Source organism: Ornithorhynchus anatinus, chromosome 1 (genome assembly GCF_004115215.2).
Source record: "Ornithorhynchus anatinus isolate Pmale09 chromosome 1, mOrnAna1.pri.v4, whole genome shotgun sequence".
NCBI classification, from domain to species: Eukaryota; Metazoa; Chordata; class Mammalia; order Monotremata; family Ornithorhynchidae; genus Ornithorhynchus; species Ornithorhynchus anatinus.
In genome coordinates, this window is record NC_041728.1 from 489,335 (window position 1) to 510,969 (window position 21,635).

The 21,635-nt window shown below is 56.9% G+C and overlaps 2 protein-coding genes across 2 annotated transcripts in view; one reads left to right on the plus strand and one right to left on the minus strand.

The window, feature by feature from the left end:
- The window catches only part of NDUFAF2 (NADH:ubiquinone oxidoreductase complex assembly factor 2), a 46,633-nt gene extending 32,061 nt beyond the window's left edge, over window positions 1–14,572 (plus strand). Inside the window, exons 2-4 of the mRNA XM_029073367.2 lie at window positions 5,499–5,588; window positions 7,696–7,736; window positions 14,275–14,572. Coding sequence (XP_028929200.1) covers window positions 5,499–5,588; window positions 7,696–7,736; window positions 14,275–14,520 — 377 coding nt within the window. The 3' untranslated portion in view covers window positions 14,521–14,572. The remainder of the gene's footprint in view (window positions 1–5,498; window positions 5,589–7,695; window positions 7,737–14,274) is intronic.
- A 2,609-nt stretch (window positions 14,573–17,181) lies between these two features.
- Window positions 17,182–21,147, minus strand: SMIM15 (small integral membrane protein 15). Its single transcript, XM_029062220.2, has 2 exons — window positions 21,061–21,147; window positions 17,182–18,729 (listed from the first exon to the last, which is right to left on the minus strand). The coding sequence occupies exon 2, from the start codon at window positions 18,703–18,705 to the stop codon at window positions 18,481–18,483; it is 225 nt and encodes a 74-aa protein (XP_028918053.1). The 5' UTR covers window positions 18,706–18,729; window positions 21,061–21,147; the 3' UTR covers window positions 17,182–18,480.
- Between the last annotated feature and the right edge of the window lie 488 nt (window positions 21,148–21,635).

The window sequence follows — 21,635 nt, forward strand, 5'->3', positions numbered from 1 at the left end:
TCAGGCTCTGACTCCCAACCCCAAACCCAAGAAGGGTTTGCCCGCGCTCTTTGAGCTTTGAGAGTTTTTGGTCCCTTCCCCCTGCCAGTGGGTTAAAATCATTTAAATCGACCCTTGCACAATGCTAAGTGAGTGGAAAGAGCCCGAACCTAAGAGTCAGAGAACCTGGCTTCTAATCCTGGTCCCGCCACTCGTCTGCTGCATGACCTTGGGTAAGTCACTTCACTTCCTCTCGGCCTCAATTCCCTCATCTGCAGAATGGGGGTTCATTCTCAGTTCTCCCTCCCATTTAGACCATGTGGGACCTGATTATCAAGTACCTACCACTGTAAACTCACTGTGGGCAGGGAATGTGTCTGTTACATTGTCGTAACCTCTCGGTAAATGCGACCGACTGACTGACTATCCCAGTGCTTTGTTCCGTGTTTGGTGAATAATAAGCACTTAACGTGCCACGATTATTATTAATAGTAATGGCAGCAGCAGAAGTAGATAAATCGTGTGTCTCCACTTAGTGGTTGGTCCCCGGATCACAAACGCATTCCCTAAATTTCCCTGATTTTCTGTTCAACTTACTCGAATGAACTGCGAACCCCTCCCATACGGGCAGGCCCCCCCTCCATCTTGCCAGACCCCCTGTTCAGGGGCTAAGATCTGGCCAGGAGGTGGGGAACGCGATTCCCTCGGGGGACCCAGAGAGCCGGAATTCCACCTGGCACACCCCAACCTCCATGGCTGTCGCCTTTATAGGAGCACCGCTGTGAAATGAATGCATGGGAAACTGTGAAAATGTTGTCTTGAGCAGGGGATCAGAACCAAATATCCAGAACTCCGGGAAGGAGACTAGAAAGGGATTAAAAAGTTGAGCGCACTGATAGATCTTCACAGGGGGCAAATGGTGTCTTAAAGAATAGGCAATGTGGAGATGGAAATACCAAAAAGTAGTGTGTATATATTGCTGGTTTTCACATTGGAAAAAGACACCCCTGATGGTGAAATTCACCCATGAGCTGAGAGACAGCTGCAGCCGGCAGGCCAGCAGCGTGGCGAGCTGCAGTCCAGGAAGAAATGGTTCTTCTCTAGCAGAAGCTCCAAGAGGGTGCAAAACCAAGAGGCAAAAAGTAGAAAACCACCGGGCTCCAAAAGAGCCAAAGCACGACAAGGGACAGTCCATGTACAATGGCAGGCAGTGTAGAGAGACCACAGGTTCCACACCAGCTACTTTGGAGAGAGAGACACACACAGATACTGGTGAACTCCACTCTCAGTGGCACTGTCTTTGTGTGCAAATGGAATTTTATCTTATGAGTGTGTGTGTAATTATATAGTTGAAATATCTGTGAATGTGGACTAGCAGTTAATATTTGTCATTGGAAATTAATTTATCCCATTTTCTGCATTAGCTGTAGGATTTGGACACCGTACCACCTCAGGCATTCAGAGGAGTGATTCTTGGTTCTTTACGTCTCCTGGATAATTATTTGAAAATTCTCCGTGTTATCTCAGGATCTCTTGGAGGAGTCTTTCCCCGGTTAATCTCCCCACACTTCTGGTCTTGATGCCCCCTCAGCTACCCTGGGTACTCACGTGTTACTGATTTATTAAGTCTTCCCGCTGTTTCCTCCATTCGTGTCTGATTGTTCCCCCGCTGTGACCGTAAGCTCCTCGAAGTCAGGGAGCGGAGGTGGTACACTGTACCGGGAACGGGTAGGGTTACTTTCCTAGGTGTTCATCCTCCCTGACCGAGCGAGCGGGCCCCTCAGGGACCGTGTTTTATAGGCTTATTGGGAATTCGGCCCGGTGCTCGGTAGGTCCGGCTCTGGGCTCTCAACGAGAGCTCAGCAGATTCCGTCACTGCTTTGCTGGGTTTTCACCACGTTTTCCCTAGTTCACACATCTTCCAGGAAATTTGGAAACGTTTCTCTTATGACTTTCAGGTTCTTCATGTCATTTAGTCTTCTAGCCACACTAGGTGCACTTATGAACTTTCCCCCAGAATTCAACTTGGGTGTTTTGATTCGTCTTATTAATTCTAATCACCTGTATATTATGTTTTACGTAATACTAATTTGGAGCACCAGGAATTTTAATTGTACATTGGTTCCTGTAAGATCTATTAAAGCCATACAAATAGCAAGTTCATTTAGAGTCCTAAATTATCTTGTACCAAATGGTGACACTTGAGCAGGTAGTTGAGTCTGTTCCCCAGCTGTCCCCGAGCATGGAAAATTTTCTGGCTAGGATGAGCGGGGCTCTCATTGCCGAAGTAATTGGAAAGTGCTCAGGTGTGTTTGCTTTTCAGTCAATCAATCGATCATATTTACTGAGTGCTTATTAGGTGCCGAGCACTGTCCTAAATCCTTGGGAGAGTACAGTATAACAGAGTTGGTAGACGTGTTCCCTGCCCACAACGAACTTCCAGTCTAGAGGGGGAGACAGACATTACTGGATAAATAAAATTATGGAGATGTGCATAAGTGCTGTGGGGCTGAGGGGGTGTAAATCCCACTTGTCAGCTGTGTGACTGTGGGCAAGTCACTTAACTTCTTTGTGCCTCAGTTCCCTCATCTGTAAAATGGGGATGAAGACTGTGAGCCTCGTGTGGGACAACCTGATTACCCTGTATCTACCCCAGCGCTTAGAACAGTGCTCTGTACATAGTAAACGCTTAACAAATACCAACATTATTATTATTATTATTAAATCCTAGTGATAGGGCAGCTCAGAAGGGAGTGGTAGAAAAGGAAATGAGGGTTTAGTCGGGGAAGGCCTTTTGAAGATGTGCTTTAAATAAGGTTTTGACTGTGAGCCCGTTATTGGGTAGGGATTGTCTCTATCTGTTGCTGAATTTTACTTTCCAAGAGCTTAGTACAGTGCTCTGCACGCAGTAAGCGCTCAATAAATACGACTGAATGAATGGGGAGAGTCAACATCTGTCCGTTATAAAGAGGGAGGGAGTTCCAGGCCAGGGGCAGGATGTGGGCAAGTGGTCAGTGGTGAGATAGATGAGGTAGCGGTACAGTGAGCGGGCTGGCACCAGAGGAGCAAACTGTGTGGGCTGGGCTACGGTGGGAAAGCAGCGAGGGAAGGTAGGAGGGGGCAAAGTGAATGAGGGCTGTCAAGCTGATGGTAAGGAGTTTCTGTTCATTGTGGAGGTGGATGGGCAACCACTGGAGGTTCTTGAGGAGCGGGGAAACGTGGGCCCGAACGTTTTCGTAGAAAAATGATCCGGACAGCCGAGTGAAGTAGGGCCTGAAAGGAGGCCGGGAGGTCAACGAGGAGACCGGTGCAGTAGTCAAGGCTGGATAGAATAAGTGGTTGGATTGAGAGTTTGGATGGAGAGGAAGTGGCAGATTTTAGTGACGTCGGGAAGGTTGTATATCATTGTTGCACAGCCACGGAGCCCTACGTTTTCCGGCTTATTTATAACAAGTGAGCCCTACTGAGAATTTAAGCGAGGAAAGGAAGTGATTTGCGAGCAGTCTCTCCCCTTCTCCACCCCAACCCCAAATCTCTGATTATGAAGAAGCTTTACGTGGACTCTGAAGGGTGATCATTTAAATCCTCGAAGCCCAGTAGAATTTATCTTGCAGTAGATTGGAGACACGGCTTCTGTATAAGCACAGGTTAACTGCGTTGTGGAGTGGTGGGTTATCGTCTTCTCCCAAGCGCTTAGTATAGTGCTCTGAACGTAGGAAGGGCCCAGTAAATAACCACAGGTTGATTGATTAGGGAACCGTCGGCTAGCTCGGTCACTGATAGCGAGGCAAGCTCCCAGTGGTCTGCCCAGGGTAGACCTGAGCGAAGGGCTCTCTTCTCTCCGACACTCAGAGCGGCTCACGGATCTGCAGTTGGAAAGCTCCTGGGGGCCTTCAGCCTCAGACCCAGCGAGGTGGAGCCTTTGGTCGGCCGGTCCTTGATTTGGTCTGAAATCCCTCCCCTCTTCGCTGCTTCCCCTTAAAATCAATGGCTTCTCAGAAAATCTGGGTGTTCTGGAGAGGGGAGCCGTGGGAATTCATGGCTAACTGTGGAACTAGCCATCGGAACCCAGCCCCGCCAGCCTTGCCCCTCAGTTGTCGGGGTACCCGCCCTTTCCCTCCTCGCTGTCCGCCTTCTCTCCTTCATGATGCTTCTGTGGCCTGGGAGTGTGTCTCTGTCTCTCTTTCTCTCAGATGCCTGGGCCCTACCGTTTTCAAGTGTGATTCTGAACAGTCCGTCTGGAGACAGGGAGATCCTTCTTGTTCAAAGATGATGCACTGACAGTGTAGTGAGCCTGGGTGGTGAGTCCCATGGGGGACAGGGACGTGCCTCAATTGTATATTCTGCATCTATCCCAATATTTAGCACAGTGCTCCCCATACAGCAAGCATTCAGGGTTGGATTGCGGACGCTGGCGGGGCACCTGAGTGGGCCAGGGGTGCGGGGCTGGAACACTGGCACGGATTGTGGCTGCCTGGGGGGGGCGGGGTACCGGTGCGGGCCACGGGCATGTGAGTAAGATGTCGGGAGGGGCTGTGGACCCAAGAGGTCGTGTGGGGGTTGGAAGTGGGTGTCAAGCCCTCCACCCAACCTGAGCCTTCACTTTACTTGATGTAGCTCGGGGCAGTTACCCCCAAATACCCCCACTTGAGCTCTTCCCACACCTCCTTCTTGCCCCAAGAATCAGACAGTGCTCACTTCTGGAAAAACCCCATATACCAAATGGGTGGGGGAGAGAAAGAGAGACAGGACCCGCACAACTGCTTCCCCCTCCCCCCACAGCCCCCCAGACACACGACATACACACACGCTTTCTCTTTAGGCGTTATTTTTCAAATAACTCTCCCATCCTGGCCATTCGGCTCAAATTCCCACTAGTCAGAACAGCCACCATCCCTCAGAGATGGCCACGGATCCCCACCAGCTGCGATGTGAGGTTGATTGTTGCATTCGGCAGGCATCGCAGCAGTTCCGTTTGTCAGCCAATCGCAGTACAAGGCGGTGACCCAGGCAGCGACATTCACATCCTTCTCGGTTTCCCTAGAAGGCTAGGGGCCCATTTCTGGGGACCCCACGTAAAGGAAAGCTCTTGCTTTATGCAGGTGGCTCTCTTACCCCGCCCGCATACGCACAGCAGTCTCTTCCAACCTGGCATGGCATTGCTTGCAGACGTACGGTACGTTCAGCTTACCCAGGACTTGGAATTTTTAACGGAGGATTATATTCACTTTCCCTAAAAATATAATGGGGAATGTTGCATTTAGTGGGCAGGAATGTCTGCTCTGGAAGCACCTTGACGTATTCTTGGAAATCTGGGCCAATGCAAACAGGCCCAACTGTGACAACCTGACAAGTTGTAGGGGCCTTTTGGGCTTGTTTACCCTCCTCTGTGGAGATGTGGAAATAAAAACTGATCAAATGATCAAATAATAAGCTGATCTGTCAAATAAAAGCATCGCTGGAAAGCTCGTGTGGCACGCGCGCACGTTTTTAAAGTTAAATCGCCTTTTCTTTTCTAGGACAGATTATTCGAGAGAAACGATTCGTAGAAGCAGCCGGTAAGAAGGAGGAAGACTACGAAGTGGGGGATATTCCAACAGAGTGGGAAGGTGAGAGCGGCTCTTCCGGTGAAATCCTCTGAGGGGGGTCTTAGGAAAGTGAACCCGACCGGATGGTGATAACGTTGGTATTTGTTAAGCGCTTACTATGTGCAGAGCACTGTTCCGCTGAACCACGCTGCTTCTCCATGTTGGGGCTCAGGCTGCCTTGCGCTTTCTCGTTCCTGTTTCCTTTGGGAGTGGAAAACTGCAGCCGGGCCCGGGTGTTCTGAAAGCACTCGGGGTTTAAGGAAAATGATTAATAATAATGTTGGTATTTGTTAAGTGCTTACTATGTGCAGAGCACTGTTCTGAAAGCTTGGGTAGATACAGGGTAATCAGGTTGTCCCACGTGGGGTTCACATTTTTTAATCACCATTTTTGCAGATGAGGTAACTGAGGCATAGAGAAGTGAAGTGACTTGCCCACAGTCACACAGCTGACAAATGGCAGAGCCAGGATTCGAACCCAGGACCTCTGACTCCCAAGCCCGGGCTCTTTCCACTGAGCCACGCTGCTTCTCTAATGTGATTAGGTGGCTCCTAAGGTAGATCTCATTGCAGGGAGGGAGAGCGCTCCATTCACGCGGCTTCTTGAGACCAAGGCAGGTGGTGGTCCGATCGACGGACAGAAAGGGCCGACCGCCCCCTCGTCCTCCCCCACAGATGGAGAGTGGAAATGGGCAAACCGGAGCAAGTCAATAACCTGTTGGTTTGAATTAGTAGAACAAAGAAAATAACCCCCATCGATCAGTGGTGTTCACTGAGGACCCATTCTGGGGAGACCCCTGTGCTGAGCACTTGGGAGAATCCGGTAGAGTTAGTCGACGGAAGTCCTGAGGTTAAAAGAGCTTCCGGTCTACTTTATGCAGAACACAGTATTGAGCATTTGCGAGCGTCCGATAGAACCTCTCTACAGGATCCCCGACCTCGAGGAGCCTAGCGGAGGAGTCAGACCCCGAAGAATACTACAACTAAGAAGGAGTCATAAAATATAAAAGATTTGTGCACGGAGAAGCAGCGTGGCCTGTCGGAAAGAGTTTGGGCCTGAGAGTCTGAGGACCTGGATTCTCATCCCGGCTCCACCATTGGCTGCCGTGAGACCTCACTTCTCTGTGCCTCCGTTTTCTCATCTGTCATATGGTGGTTTTAATACCGATTCTCCCTCCCCCTTAACCTCCAAGACCTGTGGAGGACAGGGGACCGTATCTGACTTGATTATCCTGTTTCTACCCCAGTGCTTAATTCAGGGCTTGGCACAGAGTAAGGAGGTATCAGGTACCACAGTTATTATTATCATCGTTATTACCTAAGTGCTGCGGGGCCGTGGTGCCTATTCCCTCCAATAAACCAATCTATTGTGTTTACTGAGCACTTACTATATACAGAGCACTCTACTAAGCGAATGGGAGAATACAGTACAACAAAATTCCCACCTGTAAACTCTCAGTGCTTCGTAGAGTCCTCCGCGGACAGTAGGTGCTTAATAAATACTGTTTTTATTTCTACTGCTGTCATAACTGAGGTGCCCGAGGGGCCAGTGGAGACTGCGATGGCAACTGGAGGATACTGGATGAGAAGCCCAGAGGTTTCTGGGGAAAAGCCTCAATCAGTTAGTGGAATTTGGTCGAGCGCTCACTGTGTGCGAAGCACTGTACTAAATGCTTGGGAGAGTACAATATGACAGAGTTGGTAAATACTTTTCCTCAACAAGTTACAGTTTAGAGGCAAGCTTACAGTCCTGGAGGAGGCGAGCTGAGGTTTGGACGGGGGTGAGGGTGGGAGGCCGGTGGCCCTAAGCAGAGAGCTGAGTGTCTCTCCCTCTGCGCTGGACAGGACACGGAATGTGTCTCTGTTGTATTTTGCTCTCCCAAGCGCTTAGTACCGTATTCCACACACCGTATGGGCTCAATAAACACCAGCGATTGATTGATCGATTCCACTGTCGGATTCATGACAGAGGGACCCAAGTTGTGATTTTTCTCACGCACAGATGGAGAAGAGGGCCTGTGGCCTTCCAGACCCTCAGTGTGGACCTTCACGTTCATCAGTGGGGATCAGCTCGGCCACTCTGTTTCTCAAGCAGAATCACAAGTTTTAATATTATTTTTCTTTCACAGCTTGGATTAGAAAAAAGAGAAAGGAGCCACCCACTATTGAGGTAAGAATGAAATGAAAAATATCGGAATAATTATAACTGTGACTCAGAAAAGCAAAATGGTTTAGAATGCGTTGCCTGCCCGTTTGGCTGTAGAAAACGTACGATCTCCATCGCGTGTCATTTCCATAAAGGTTTTAGCCTGCAGAGACTTTCCAGGTCTGACGTTTTCCCCGAAATCCCAGTGACACAGCCACTGTGGGTGTGGGTTGGGGTTGGCCGGCCTTCAAGCTTGGCAAGCCTGCAAGGAAAATGCCACGAAAGAGATTGATGGAAATGGTTCTCGAAGAATGGGTCTCCATTAAAACAGTCAGATGGTGAGGCTGCGTTGTGAGGATGACATTTTTCTTATTATTTTTTAATGAGGAAACGCCCTGGGTGAGGTGAGGTGAGTTCCCGGCAGTCATTCACCTCTCCCCGCGGGTCTCGGGGCCTGAAGCCACCCACTCCCTCACCCGTTGGCCTCTCCCTGCGGATCTCAGGGCCTAGGGCAGCCCCGCTCCAACACCTGTTCACTGATGTTCATTTATTCATTCAATCGTATTTATCGGGCGCTTGCCGCGTGCAGAGCACTGTACTAAGCGCTTGGGAAGTACAGTTCGGCAACAAGTAGAGACAATCCCTGCCTGCAACGGGCTCACAGTCTAGAAGGGGGGAGGCAGGCATCGGTAGCATCATTATAAATAGAATTATGGATAGACACACATCATTAGTAAAAATTAGAATTATAAATATGTACATATATTCACAAGTGCTGTGGGGTAGAGCGAAGGGAATGGGTCGGGGCATTGGGGAGGGGTGGGGGAGCAGAGGAAAAGGAGGGCTTAGTCTGGGAAGGCCTCCTGGAGGAGGTGATCTTTCAGTAGGGTTTTGAAGGGGGGAAGTGTGCTAGCTTGGCGGATTTGAGGTGGGAGGGCGTTCCAGGCCAGAGGTAGGACGTGGGCCGGGGGTTGACGGTGGGACGGGTGAGAACGAGGCACGGTGAGAAGGTTAGTACCAGATGTGAGGCAACAAGTCCCGATAGCCTCTCTGACAGGGCTGGGGAGGAGGCCTTACACAGGGGGATTCTAATGGGATCAAGCTTGGGGATGTTGCCCACGCTTTGATGCCGACAGATGCGCTGGGAGAAGGGAACCCGTTTGACCGTTGGCAGGCCCAAGAAGCCTCGTCGGTGCCCTTGGCCGTTGATGAAAGAAAGAAGGGGCACTAAGCGCCAGGCTGCGTTCCTGCCTCCGACCTCTCCCTAGGGGAGAGGAGGCCGCGTGGCCTCGGGCGGACCCCGGGCGATGGGCCGGTCGGCCTGCTCGGCCGCCCCGTTTTAGAGCCGGAGTCAGAGAACCGACGGTCCCCGGCTGCCTTCGGACGACGCGCTGTCAGGGTTGCCTGAATGGCCGCCGGGGTGACCTGGGCCCCGGTCAGGCACGCAGACCTGGACTGCTTCGCGTAGTCTGCCGCATCTCGAGTGGCGCCATCTTTTGCAGATGGCGCGTTGGGCCACGGCCGACGGTCCGGGACGGTTCGGGCCTCTTGGGTGGTCCCCTGTACCCGAAGGAAGCCCGAAGGTGCCGCTGTGCTGTGCTGGGCCACTTCTTTCAGGGACACCAACAAGACCCGAAGGTCTGAGACCCCCAGTGTAACTGCCCGCCCTCTCCGGGTGTGACCGACCGGAGGTCCCCGCACACTTCCCGGTGAAGCCGGTGCTCGCTCTCACCTTCAGAGACTCCCCCGGGGGCTCTTATCAACCAAGCCACTTTCGACCGTGTGGTTTAGGGTGCCTCGCCCGCCGGCCGCCCTGGGCCTGCACTCCCTCCCCAGTGCGGGCGACAGATCCGGCGGGGGGGCCTACGTGACCAGGCCCCGGACACCGGAGACTGGCCCGGGTCACGGGCGAGGGCCTTCTCTGTGCCAGCAGTCAGGGTGGAGGCTCGGGGCCAGATGTGGCTCAGGGTGGGGACTCGGGCCTGGTTTGAGTGTTTTTTCCCATGTCCGTGTTATACCCGAGAGAGAGTGGAAGCGGGTCTTCTTATGACTCTCCACAGGACTCTCCCCAAGTAATATTAGTCATAGTAATGGTATTTCTTGAGCACCCACTGGGTGCTATGCACTGTACTAAGTCCCCACCCCCGCCGGGGAGAGTGACCCAAGTAGGAGACGCAATCCCTGCCCACAAGGAGCATGTACTGTAAAGGGGGAGCCAGCCGGAGAAATACTGACAGATAGAGGAATCAGAATAAACGGGTTGGCGCTGACTAAATACCGGTGGTGGCGATGACGGGGGGGGGTGATGAGGCATCCTGGTGGATGTCCCGCTCCAGTGTATTCCTCTTCCCGTCTTTGCCCTCCTCGGGGGAGCGGTTTCCACTGCCTTCTCTCACTTAGTGAATCCTCGCCAAGAGCTGACAGTCCCCCTTTCCAAGAAACTCTTCTTCTGGCTAACCCACGTTCCTAGTTCGGTTTTCTCTCGTTCCGGGCTTTGGGGAAAGGGGGATCCTCTGAAGCGGCGGGGGGCTCGGCGCCCAGACCCTCCCCCGGAAAGGACGAATCCACCTAGCCGAGTCTTCTTTTGAACGGGGACCGGCTGGGGACTCCGGGGAGTGCTGATAGTTCTGCCATTTGCGGTCGGTGGACGTGGGGGCAGGGATGGAGTCGGTCAGTCGGTCATATTTATTGAGCGCTTACTGGGTGCAGAGCGCCGTACTGGACACTTGGGAGAGTACCACAATAGAGCAGACACGTTCCCTGCCCTCAACGAGCGTACAGTCTAAAGGGGGAGACAGACATCAATTTAAATTCTGTATTTACGGAGGGGCTGGGGATGCCGGGAGTGGGGATGACGAGAGGGGTCCGAAGTGCGTTTCGGGGGCGACGCAAAGTCGGCGATTGCTTCTCATCGCCCGCCTGTGAGCGGGCTGGATTCGTAGTGGTTTCTGGATCGGACCTACAGGTACCGGGTATCTTTCCGAGGGAGAAGAGGAGGGCTTGTCTGGGAGCACCAGTCAGCGTGGCACTTTCTGGGACGGGGGCGGCCACGGGAGCCGTGGGGTGCCTCCCCGAAGGTACGCTGATTAAACGGTGGCTCGTCTCCCGAGGGGCCGCCTCTCTATCGTTTCGTTGGATTGAGGACGTCGTCCGTTTCAGAAGAGGAAGGAGCGGAAGGAATTGCACTGGTTGGTTTCCGTAGAATGGATTTCCGAGTCTCCGCCCCCGGAGCCGAACTGAGCTGTAACTCAGTTGTAACTTGAGTTGCAAGAAGTTTACAGGTCCCGCCGATACGGTTACGACGGTCTTGTGCCGTCCCAACACGTGGTGCCCGTGAAGTGACTGGTTCAGTTAAGACGTTTCTGTCGGTGCCCCGCCAGATGCACTCAGAACAGTGCTTGGCACATAGTAAGCGCTTAACAGATAGCATCGTCGTCACTCATTCTGCCCTGCAGAATATCGCGTCACCCCTCCCTGAGTCTCCCCCTTGCCCCGGGGTCCCCCACCTTTAGACCGTAAGCGCGTCAAACGGCAGGGACCGTCTCCATCTGTTGCCGACTTGTTCATTCCAAGCGCTTGGTCCAGTGCTCTGCACATAGTAAGCGCTCAATAAATACTATTGAATGAATGAACCTTTGGCATGACTTAGGGAGCAGACTCCCACAGTCCTTCGAGCCAACCGCCCCAGGCTAATAATAATAATAATGGTATCTAGTAAGCCTTTACTATGTGCCGAGCACTGTTCTAAGTGCGGGAGTAGATACAAAGTAATCAGGTTGTCCCACGGGAGGGCTCACAGCCTTAATCCCCATTTTACGGATGAGGTAACTGAGGCACAGAGGCGTTAAGCGGCTCGCCCGAGGTCACACAGCAGACAAGTGGCGGGGCCGGGATTAGAACCCACGACCTCTGACTCCCGAGCCCAGGCTCTTTCCACTAAGCCACGCTGCTTCTCGTGCAGCGTGTGAAGCAGTGTGGCTTAGTGGCAAGAGCCCAGGTTTTCTAATCCTGCCCCGCCACTTAGCAGTGTGACTTTGGGCAAGTCACTTCACTTCTCTGTGCCTCAGTTACCTCATCTGGAAAATGGGGATTGATAATAATAATGATGGCATTTGTTAAGCGCTTACTCTGTGCAAAGGACTGTTCTAAGCGCTGGGGAGGATACAAGGTGATCAGGTTGTCCCACGTGGGGCTCACAGTCTTCATGCCCATTTTACAGTTGAGATAACTGAGGCACAGAGAAGTGAAGTGACTTGCCCAAAGTCACACAGCTGACAGGCGGCTGAGCCGGGCGGGATTTGAACCCATGACCTCTGACTCCCCAGCCCGTGCTCCTTCCACTGAGCCACGCTGCTGCTCTACGATTAAGACTGTGAGCCCCACGTGGCACCACCTCAATACCTCGTATCTATCCCGGGGTTTAGAACAGTGCTTGGCACATAGTAAGCACTTAACAAATACCCTAATAATGATTATTATTATTATTATTACAATAGAACAGATGTGGTAGACACATTCCCCGCCCACAAGGCGCTTACCGTCTAGAGAGGAAGAAGAGGAAGGGCAGATATGCAGCCAGGGTTAGGCCGCTGCCCGTGGACCTCGTTTCCTGGTGTGTGGGTGCGGGGACGTGGGGGCACCTTCCATTCCTGAGCTGAGGGTGAAGGGACCCCCTCCTTCACACCCTTTTAAGGCCGGGGGGCGTCGGCTCGTCCTCGCCAAGGGCCTCGGGGACGTTTCTCCTCCCGTTTCACCTCTACCCCGTGGTCAGAAGAGAGAAACGGTGTCACCGAGAATGATTAGATGCCTGTAACCTTTTACGAGGCAAGTGCTTTTTTATCGGGAAGATTTTAATGAGGGCGGATTTCACATCTCTCCCGCTCCAGCCCTCCGCCCCCTGCCTCCCAGCTGTGCCCCATATTTACGGAAAGACAGCTGCCCTCTCAGCCAAAGCTGAGATCCCAGAGAGGCCGACCTCGATCCGGAGCCCCGGAGCGACCGACTCCCCCGGGGCGTCGCGGGAGGTTACCGAGGGGTTCCACCAAGCTGGAGGGGGCGACCTGCTTCCCCGGGTGAGCGGCCCCCGCCCCCCGGCCGCCCCCTCCGTTTACGTAATGGCGCTTCCGTCCTCGAAGGACCGAGGAGAAACCACACCATCTGCGAAGACCCTGGGACTCTGGCTGTGGGAGTGGCACTCGGTCGGTCAACCGATCGATGGTATTTATCGAGCGTCTGCTGTGTGCAGAGCACTGCATTAAGCGCGTGGGAGAAGACAGAGGTGGCACTGGGCGGCGGTTAATCCTTCATCTGGAGCCAAAGAACCAAGATCGGGAGCCGACTGAGACTGCGAGCCCCACGTGGGACAGGGACTGGGTCCAACCCAGTCGGCTTGTCTCCGCCCCAGCGCTTAGCACAGTGCCCGGCACGTAGTTAAGCCCTTAACAGATACCGTAATCGTCGTCGTCGAAAGCCCCCACCGGCCCGCAGCGGGCCAACACCGGCCGTTCGTCGGAGTCCCGGAGCCTCTTCCGAGTGGTCCGTTTGGAATCGGAAGGTTCTGACAATCCGCGGCCCTCACACACGGAAGCACGTCAGAATCACAAAACCAGACCCTGTTTTCGTGACTGTTTGAAGAAAGGGTGGCTGAACGATGATGTCCGCGGCAAAGGACAGACAGAGAGCCGACCCCCTGGGCAGCGGGGGCGCCGGAGGCGGCGGGGTAGGTGGTTCAGGGAGCCCCGCGCAGGCCCAGGTCCGCCGCACAAGCTCGGCCACGCTGCCGGACCCGGGCCCGGCCGTCCGCTTGGGCCAGCTCAGTCTGGGCGTGCGGCTGACTCTCCTTCCTCCTCCTTCCTTCCCGTCCCGTCTGTCCGATGGGAACCCTGTGGCGGGCCGACCCCCGGCGAGGTGCGCCCCGGGATGACCGACGAGCCCAGCCTGCCTAGAGCTTGGGGGCTTGTACTGTCGGAGCCCGGGCAGCGGTCGCGGCGGGCAGGAGCCCGGGGTCTGCCCAAGTCCCCCTGCCTCGTGCGGCCCCGAGCTGCTCTTCCCGGGGCCGGCCCGGAGCCTGGGGTCCGCCCCCACCGCCGGCGGCACCCGGGCCCGCATCTGAGCTTCCCCGGGGCCTGCCGCCAACACCCTCTCCCCCGAAGCTGGGATCCGGGCCCCCCCGGACTGACTTTCCCACTCTCCCGGGCTGGGGGAGGGGGACGGCTCCATCGTGGGGTGGTCGGCCGCCCGCCGCCGCGTTCACCCACGTCGTGCGGTCTTATAGCCGAGAGGACGGTACGTGACCCAGAGGGCAGGGAGCGGGTCTGCCGGCTCTCTGGGGTCCTCCCCGGGGTCCAGCACGGTGCTCGACACGGTTCAGTTGCCGCCGAGCGTCGCCTCGGCCGGGTCAGTTAGCCAGGGTCCGCTGCCCGCTTACTCCCAAAGCCCCAGGGGACTGCAGCCAGCCTCGTTCAGGCGGTCGGGGGTGGGGAAGGACGGTCCCCGGGCGATCTTACAGTCCGTCCGGAGCCCTTCGAAAAGACCGGAAACTCTCTCTTTCCTCTGTCCCCAGGAAATCATGAAGAACGAAAAATACCGAGAAGATATCAAAATAAAAAGCCGAGAATTTTCTGAAAAGGAAAAACTCCTCCAGGCCGGGGAGAGCCAGGAGCGACTGGCCGCTCCCCCGGGCTCCACCCTGGTCCGGGGCCACGCTTCCGCCCAGCTGTACGGGAAGAGCGAGCCGTCCGAGGACCCCACCAGCACGGGCCGGGACTTCCAGCCGGGCTCCTGGAGGCCGCGTGGGGGCGAGGACTGAGCCCCCCGGCTTCGCTCTCGTAATCCCCAAATAAAAGCCGACGAGCTGGGAACCGCTGCGCCGGGCGCCTCGGAGAGGGGAGGGAGGCGGGGAGGGCCACGAGCTGGGAACCGCCGCGCCGGGCGCTTCGGAGAGGGAAGGGAGGCCGGGAGGGAGGAAGGGCCGGGAGGCCACCCGGACCCGGGAAAGTGCGGCTGCAGTGGCGTGGCGCCGTGTCAGAGCCCACGCCGGGCTCTGAGCTTCCCGTGTCATCCTTTCTGGAGGGAACGTCGACTCCTGTGCTGGGGGAGGGCTGGGGGTGGTGGCCACCCAACTTTACTGTCAGTTCTACCAGTGGGCTGGGGGGTGTGGGGGGGTGCCAGGGTCTCCCTATCCACACACGCACGACCCCCCCCCCCACCCCCATGCCCCCCAACACATTCGAGCACACATCCAGTCATCACAAAATGTCCTATTTCGAGGTGGCCCGTCTCCTGATCGTTAGTGAATTCTGGTTGAAAAGGAAACTGGGGAAGCGTCTTCTTTAACCCCCGCTGAGCTGACCCGATGGCCCTACCCAAAGAGCCGGGCCCTGGGCTACCCGCGCTCCCCCCGACGCCGCCGGCCCCTTTCCGAGGGCCGGGCTCTGCATTCCCTGCATCCCCCTCCTCCGTCGGCCACCTCCGTAGAGCCAGGCCCCGGCCTGCCGGCGCCACTCTTCCCCCGCCCGCCACCGACCCTTCTCCGAGAGCCGGGCCCCGGACTACCCCAACTCCCCAACAGCTGCCTCTCCCAGATATCCGTTCCTCCTCCACCCGTCCCTCTCTTCCCCAGAGCCTTTCTTCTAAGTGCCGCACCCCCGCCGCCCGTAAAGACTCTGCCGGAGGGATAAGTCGTGCGTGAGTGTGTTGCCCGGTTGTCGCGCGTGAGCCGGGAACTCGGGTTCACCCGGAGAGGTGGAAGAAGCAGTCTCCCGTTCCGTCCCCTCCCGGATTTCCGCATTCCCGACGCCTCTGCCGAAGGGGACTTATTCCGGCTTCTTTCCGCCTCCCGCGGTCACGTGGCGGGGCGGAGGAAGGCCCGACCTTCGCGCCTGCCCTCAGCGGCGCCTCGGGACCACCCCCTCTACGGCCGTGCGGGGTCCGGGTGCCTACGCCGACTTGGCGCCGGGCGGACGCCGCGTGCGCGTAGGGGCCGTCGTCGCCTCGGCCAGTTGAGCCGAGCGCCCCGCCCGGAGGGGCCGACCGTCTCCCTCCCTACCCCAACGGCCGCACGTGGGGGTCCGGAGGGGGCCCCGGAGCCGGCCCGGTGGTGTCTGCGCAGCGGGGGAGAGGCAAGCCGACGACCGGATGGGGTCCCGGGGGTGGGGACGCCCCATCTCTCACCGGCTCCTACCGCGCCGCAAGCCGAGACCGCGCGGGAGGAGCGGCGGGGACACGGCGCGGCCCCGAGAGCTGGCGACGGGGGTGACGCCGCCCCAGCAGTCCAGCCGGCAGAAGCTCCCGACGAGCCCATTCGGGGCCCGGTTGCCCTTAGCTGGCCCGAGTTGAGCCCCGTCTGACAAAGCCGTAGGAGGTGCGGTTCCGGGGAGTCGTCCCTGTCCCGTGTCTGATATATTGTATTTGACTCCCCCAAGCACTTGGTAGGGTGCTCCGTACACAGTAAGCGCTCGATAGTTACCGCTGACTGATCGACCAACTGCTTCTCGCCGGTCTGGGCCCAGACACGTCAGAAGCAACCGCACTGTCGCTTGTCAAAGCTCAAGGTTCAGTCCTAGCAGGGTGGGGTAACGATGATAATCATGAAAACGGTATTTGCTTAATGCACATTAGCAGTCAAGCACCGTTCTAAGTGCTGGGGGAGATACTAGCTAATCAGGTCGGACGCAGTCCGTCGCATTGTTCACCCCCATTTCACAGAGGAGGTAACTGAGGCACAGAGAGCTGAAGGGTCACACAGCAGACAAGCGACGGAGCCGGGATCGATAATGTTGGTATTTGTTAAGCGCTTACTATGGGCGGAGCAGTGTTCTCAGCACTGGGGGAGATACGGGGTCATCAGGTTGTCCCACGTGAGGCTCGGTTAAGCCCCATTTAGGCACAGAGAAGTGACTTGCCCAGAGTCAGCTGACAAGTGATGGAGCTGGGATTCGAACCCATGACCTCTGACTCCCAAGCCGGCGCTCTATCCGCTAGGCCACGCTGCTTGGGCGTGTAGCCGTGGAGGGCTCCTCCTGCAGGAATACATCTCGCCCCCGGCCCCTCCCCCAGGCAGGGGTGCCCACTGTTCCCTCTACCCACCCCCCGCCCAGCCGGTCTGCACTCTGGCCTGCTCCACTCCACGCCGTCGTTCATTCATTCACTAGTATTTATTGAGCGCTTACTATGTGCAGAGCGTTGGACTAAGCGCTTGGAATGAACAAGTCGGCAAGCCCACTGGGCCATCAGCCCAGACCCCGTACGGGCGAAGGGAAGGCGGCGACTTCTCCTCGCGGCTCCCTGAGACCAGCAGCGCGGGGCGGCCCCCGTCACCCTGGGCGCCCGCTCTCAGTCCTTCAGCCGCTAACGCGCAGAAGGGCGATTCCGCCGACCCCCGACGCTAACTAGCTCCCACAAGGCGCGAGCCGGCCGGCCCCTCTGCCGGCCCGGAGATTCCGGAACTGAAAGAGGCTCTGCCCGGAACCTCTTTACAAAAGTATCAAATTTATTTGAACGGCAGATTTCGCTTTCGACTCATCTGCACTCCGGTTAATTATTTTAAACTTGGATCTCTAGCAGATATGAGGAATACCCAATCCTAATCCGTCGGAGAGGAACAGCGCCACGGGGATCTGACGCCAGGAACGGGGGGCCCAGAGACGGCCACGCGCCGCCGGGGCCGGATCCGAGCTGGCGGCGGCGGGAGGCGGGCTCCTCGCGGACCGGGCGGGCCGAGGCCGTCCCAGTCGGGGCCGCGGAGCCGGCCCTCGGGGGCGGGCGGGAGGAGAGGAGCTTCCCACCCTCGCGTTCCCCCGTGTGTGCCCGAATTTCCCGGCCCTGGGGAAGACTATCTTTTACCGGATACTGAAACAGAAAAGAAGTTGATTTTCAACACCTGCCTCCCCGATAGTAAGAGCTCTCTCTCCTTGCTCCCCGGCCTCCAGAAGTCAAGGAAGGGGTGGACCGAGCTCCCACCTGTCCATCCTTCCCGATGGAACCAGGCTGCGCCATCCCATCCTTCTTCTTAGTGGCAGAGCCCGGGGGCTACAGCCCAGGGAGGAGTCCAAAGCCAAAGGTTCGGCCCAAGAGTCACGGGACACAGCCTGAGCGCCCCAACGCCCGACCTAGAAAAGCGGCTCCCACCCCCGGCACGCCAGGTCCCGGGAGAGCCCGGAGGTCTTCCCTGCTGCACACCAGCTCCGTCTTGCCCACGGTCCGGTCGCGGCTCGTCGGAGGAACCAGACGAAGTGGTGCAAAAACAAGAACGGGTTTCACTCTGGGGCCCGGGGCGGAGGAGCCGCAGAGAAAGCCGAGCCGCCGCAAACAGTCCCTCGTTGGAAAAAGAACGGTGGCCGCGAGCCGCACCCGAAGCCCAGACCGTCGTGTCTCTAAAAGAATCTTGCTGCCTGCCCGGGACGGACCCCTGGCCGCACCGTGACCAGAGCAGAGGCTCAACTCCCGCCCCTTGTCTGAGGGGGAGTCTTGGCTTCCCCGCCCACCGGACAGGAGGGCGGCGGGGCGGCCGGGCCCCCGAAGGAAGCAGGAATCTCTAGGGTGCGCGTCCGCCGGAAACTGAGGAGTTACGGCCGCCGGACCCCAGCCAACGGGAGCCCGTCGGTCGAGCGACGACGGGGTGCAGCGTCGGGGTTAGACTGGAAACGTTTCACGGGGCCAAAGCGAGTGGGACGGCAGATGTGACGGGAGACCACGGGCGAAGCTTCTCTGATCGGCTCCTGGGCCCGGGCCCCTCATTCTCCCGCCTCACGGCCGCTCAGCGGCAGACTCACTCCTTCTTCACGCGCTTGCACTTGGCGATGTTCTCCTGACGTTTCTGCTTCTTCTTCTGCTCCTTCTCCCGGGCCTCAATCATGTTTGCCAGCTTCCACGACAGCACCGCGCTAGCGAGGAAGAGCGGGGTCAGGGCCAGGATGACCGTGGTGAGGAAGCCGTAAGGGTCCTTCGCGGCCCATTCCACGACGTACTCCGCCCAGGCCTTGACGTCCAACATCTCGGCAGCCGCCCCGGCAAAATCCTGCACACGGATCGGAGACGGTGAGCTCCCGGGGCGGTTAATCGGACGCATCTCAAATGAATCATAATAAATGGCATCCGTTAGGCACCTTCTAGGTGCCAAGCACAAGAAAATCAGGTCAGACAGTCCCTGACCCTCACGGTCTCAGTGGGAGGGAGAATAGGGATTTCATCCCCATTTCACAGTGAGAAGACTGAGGCAGAGAAAAGTGACCCGCCCCGGGTCACGCGGCGGGCAAATGGTGGAGTCAGGATTAAAACCCAGGTCCTCAACCCCCAGGTGCCTAGTACAGCGCCCTGCACCGAGCACTCAATCAATACTCCCGCTACCGGATTATCCTCCCTTGCCAGAGCCAAGCAAGTGCTTAAAGACGGGGGCCCGAGTAGGAGGAGGAGGAGGAGTGGCAATAATAGTATTTATTAGACGCTTACGGTTTGTCTAGCACCGTACTAAGAGCGGGGAAACCACGTACGAGTGAAAATTAGGCCCGGGCCCTGTCCCTCGAGGGCCTCGGCGTGAGGAACGAGGGCCGGCTCTGCTGCTCGGCTCCGCGTTCCTGGAGGCGCCGGGCCCGGGGCCGCGGTGGGCGGCCCGCAGACGGCGGTCCTGGCCGGGGGGATCCCACCACGGCCTCCCACCAGCCTCCTCGTACAGAGGCCCCCTCAGACCTGCGCGCCGCAGTCCACACAACTCTACCTGACTCGGCCTAGTGCCAAAGGCCCGGGCCTGGGGGTCAGGGGACCTGGGTAAATGAAAAGAATGATGTTGGCATTTGTTAAGCGCTTACTAGGTGCGAAGCACTGTTCTAAGGGCTGGTGGGGGGATACAAGGTGACCAGGTGGTCCCACGTGGGGCTCACAGTCTTCATCCCCATCTCACAGATGAGGTAACTGAGGCACAGAGAAGTTAAGAGACTTGCCCAAAGTCACACAGCTGACAAGCGGCAGAGCCGGGATTCGAACCCATGACCTCTGACTCCTAAGCCTGTGCTCTTTCCACTGAGCCGCACTGCTGGGTACCAATTCCGGCTCCGTCAACTGCCCACTGTGGGACCCCGGGCCAGCCATTTCATTTCTCTGGGCCTCAGTTCCCCGTCCGGAAAAGGGGCGTTACCTTCCTGCTCTTCCTCAGACTGTGTGGGACAGGGACTGTGTCTGGCCTGGTTATTTCATTCAATTCATTCAATCGTATTTATTGAGCAGGGCACTATACTAAGCGCTTGGAGTGTACAATTGGGCAACAGAGAGAGAGACCATCCCCGTCCAACGACAGGCTCACGGCCTAAATGCTATCGCTATTGTTAATAATTGTTAATAGCTTTATTGCTATTGTTCTCATCTGTCTCCCCCGATTAGACCGTAAGCCCCCGTCAAACGGCAGGGCCTGTCTCTATCTGTCGCCGATCTGTCCATTCCAAGCGCTTAGTCCAGTGCTCTGCACATAGTAAGCGCTCAATAAATACTATTGAATGAATGAATAAATGGGGGAGACAGGCAGCAAAACAGAACAAAAAGCAAGTAGTCTGGTGCTTACTCCAGTGCAGCGTGGCTCAGTGGAAAGAGCACGGGCTTTGGAGTGAGGGCTCATGAGTTCGAATCCCAGCTCTGCCACTTGTCGGCTGTGTGACTGTGGGCGAGTCACTTAACTTCTCTGTGCCTCAGTTCCCTCATCTGTAAAATGGAGATTAAGACTGTGAGCCCCACGTGGGACAACCTGATTCCCCTGTGTCTACCCCAGCGCTTAGAACAGTGCTCGGCACATAGTAAGCGCTTAACAAATACCAACATTATTATTTTTATTATTATTAAGTGGTCCCACGTGAGGCTCCCGGCCTTCATCCCCATTTTCCAGAGGAGGGAAGTGAGGCCCAGAGAAGCGACTCGCCCACGGTCCCCCAGCTAATAATGTTGGTATTCGTTAAGCGCTTCCTATGTGCCGAGCACTGTGCTAAGCGCTGGGGGAGATCCAGGGGCATCAGGTGGTCCCACGTGGGGCTCCCAGTCTTCCTCCTCCCCCTTTTCCAGATGAGGGAACTGAGGCCCAGAGAAGGGAAGTGACCGGCCCAAAGTCACCCAGCTGACACGTGGCAGGGCCGGGATTCGAACCCGTGACCTCCGGCTCCCCAGCCCGGGCTCTCCCCGCTGGGCCGGGCTTTAGGGAGCGCTGACTGTGTGCAGGGCGCTGGGCTGAGCGTGGGGGGGAACGGACGGCGGGGCAGCGGAGAGAGAGACCGGGACCGCCCGGCGACGGGACATGGCGGGGGAGGTCAGGGGTCACGGGGTCGGGGGTCGGGGGGTCCCGCCGCCCCGACGAGCGGAGCCCACCACTCACCCGCACCACAACGAGCAGGAGCCGAAACAGGAAGGGGCGGAGCGAGGCGGGCGGAGGACGGAGGGAGGGAGGAGGCCCGGCAGGTCTGTCAGGGAGGCGGGAGAGGCCACACCGGAAGTAGGAGCGGCCTCCACTTCCGGTGGAGGACGGTCGGGGCGCCTTCACTTCCGGCGGCGGCACTTCCGGTCCCCCCCGCCCGCCTCGGTTATCCGCGGCGGGGCGCCCCCCCCGGCAAACCGCGGGACCCGGAAAAGCGAGAGTTTGACGCCGCGGCCGAGGGGGCGGGGGGGGATCCTGAGGGGAATTCATTCATTCATTCATTCATTCATTCATTCAGTAGTATTTATGGAGCGCTTGCGCTGTGCGGAGCGCTGTGCTAAGCGCTGGGAATGGACAGTTGGGCAACAGAGAGAGACCGTCCCTGCCCGACGACGGGCTCGCAGTCTCCATCAGGGGAGACAGACCAAAAACGATAGCAATAAATAGAATCAAGGGGATGGACGGCTCGTTAATAGGAGACAAGTGTGTACACACACACACAACAATAATAATAATAATAATAATAATGAAGCAGC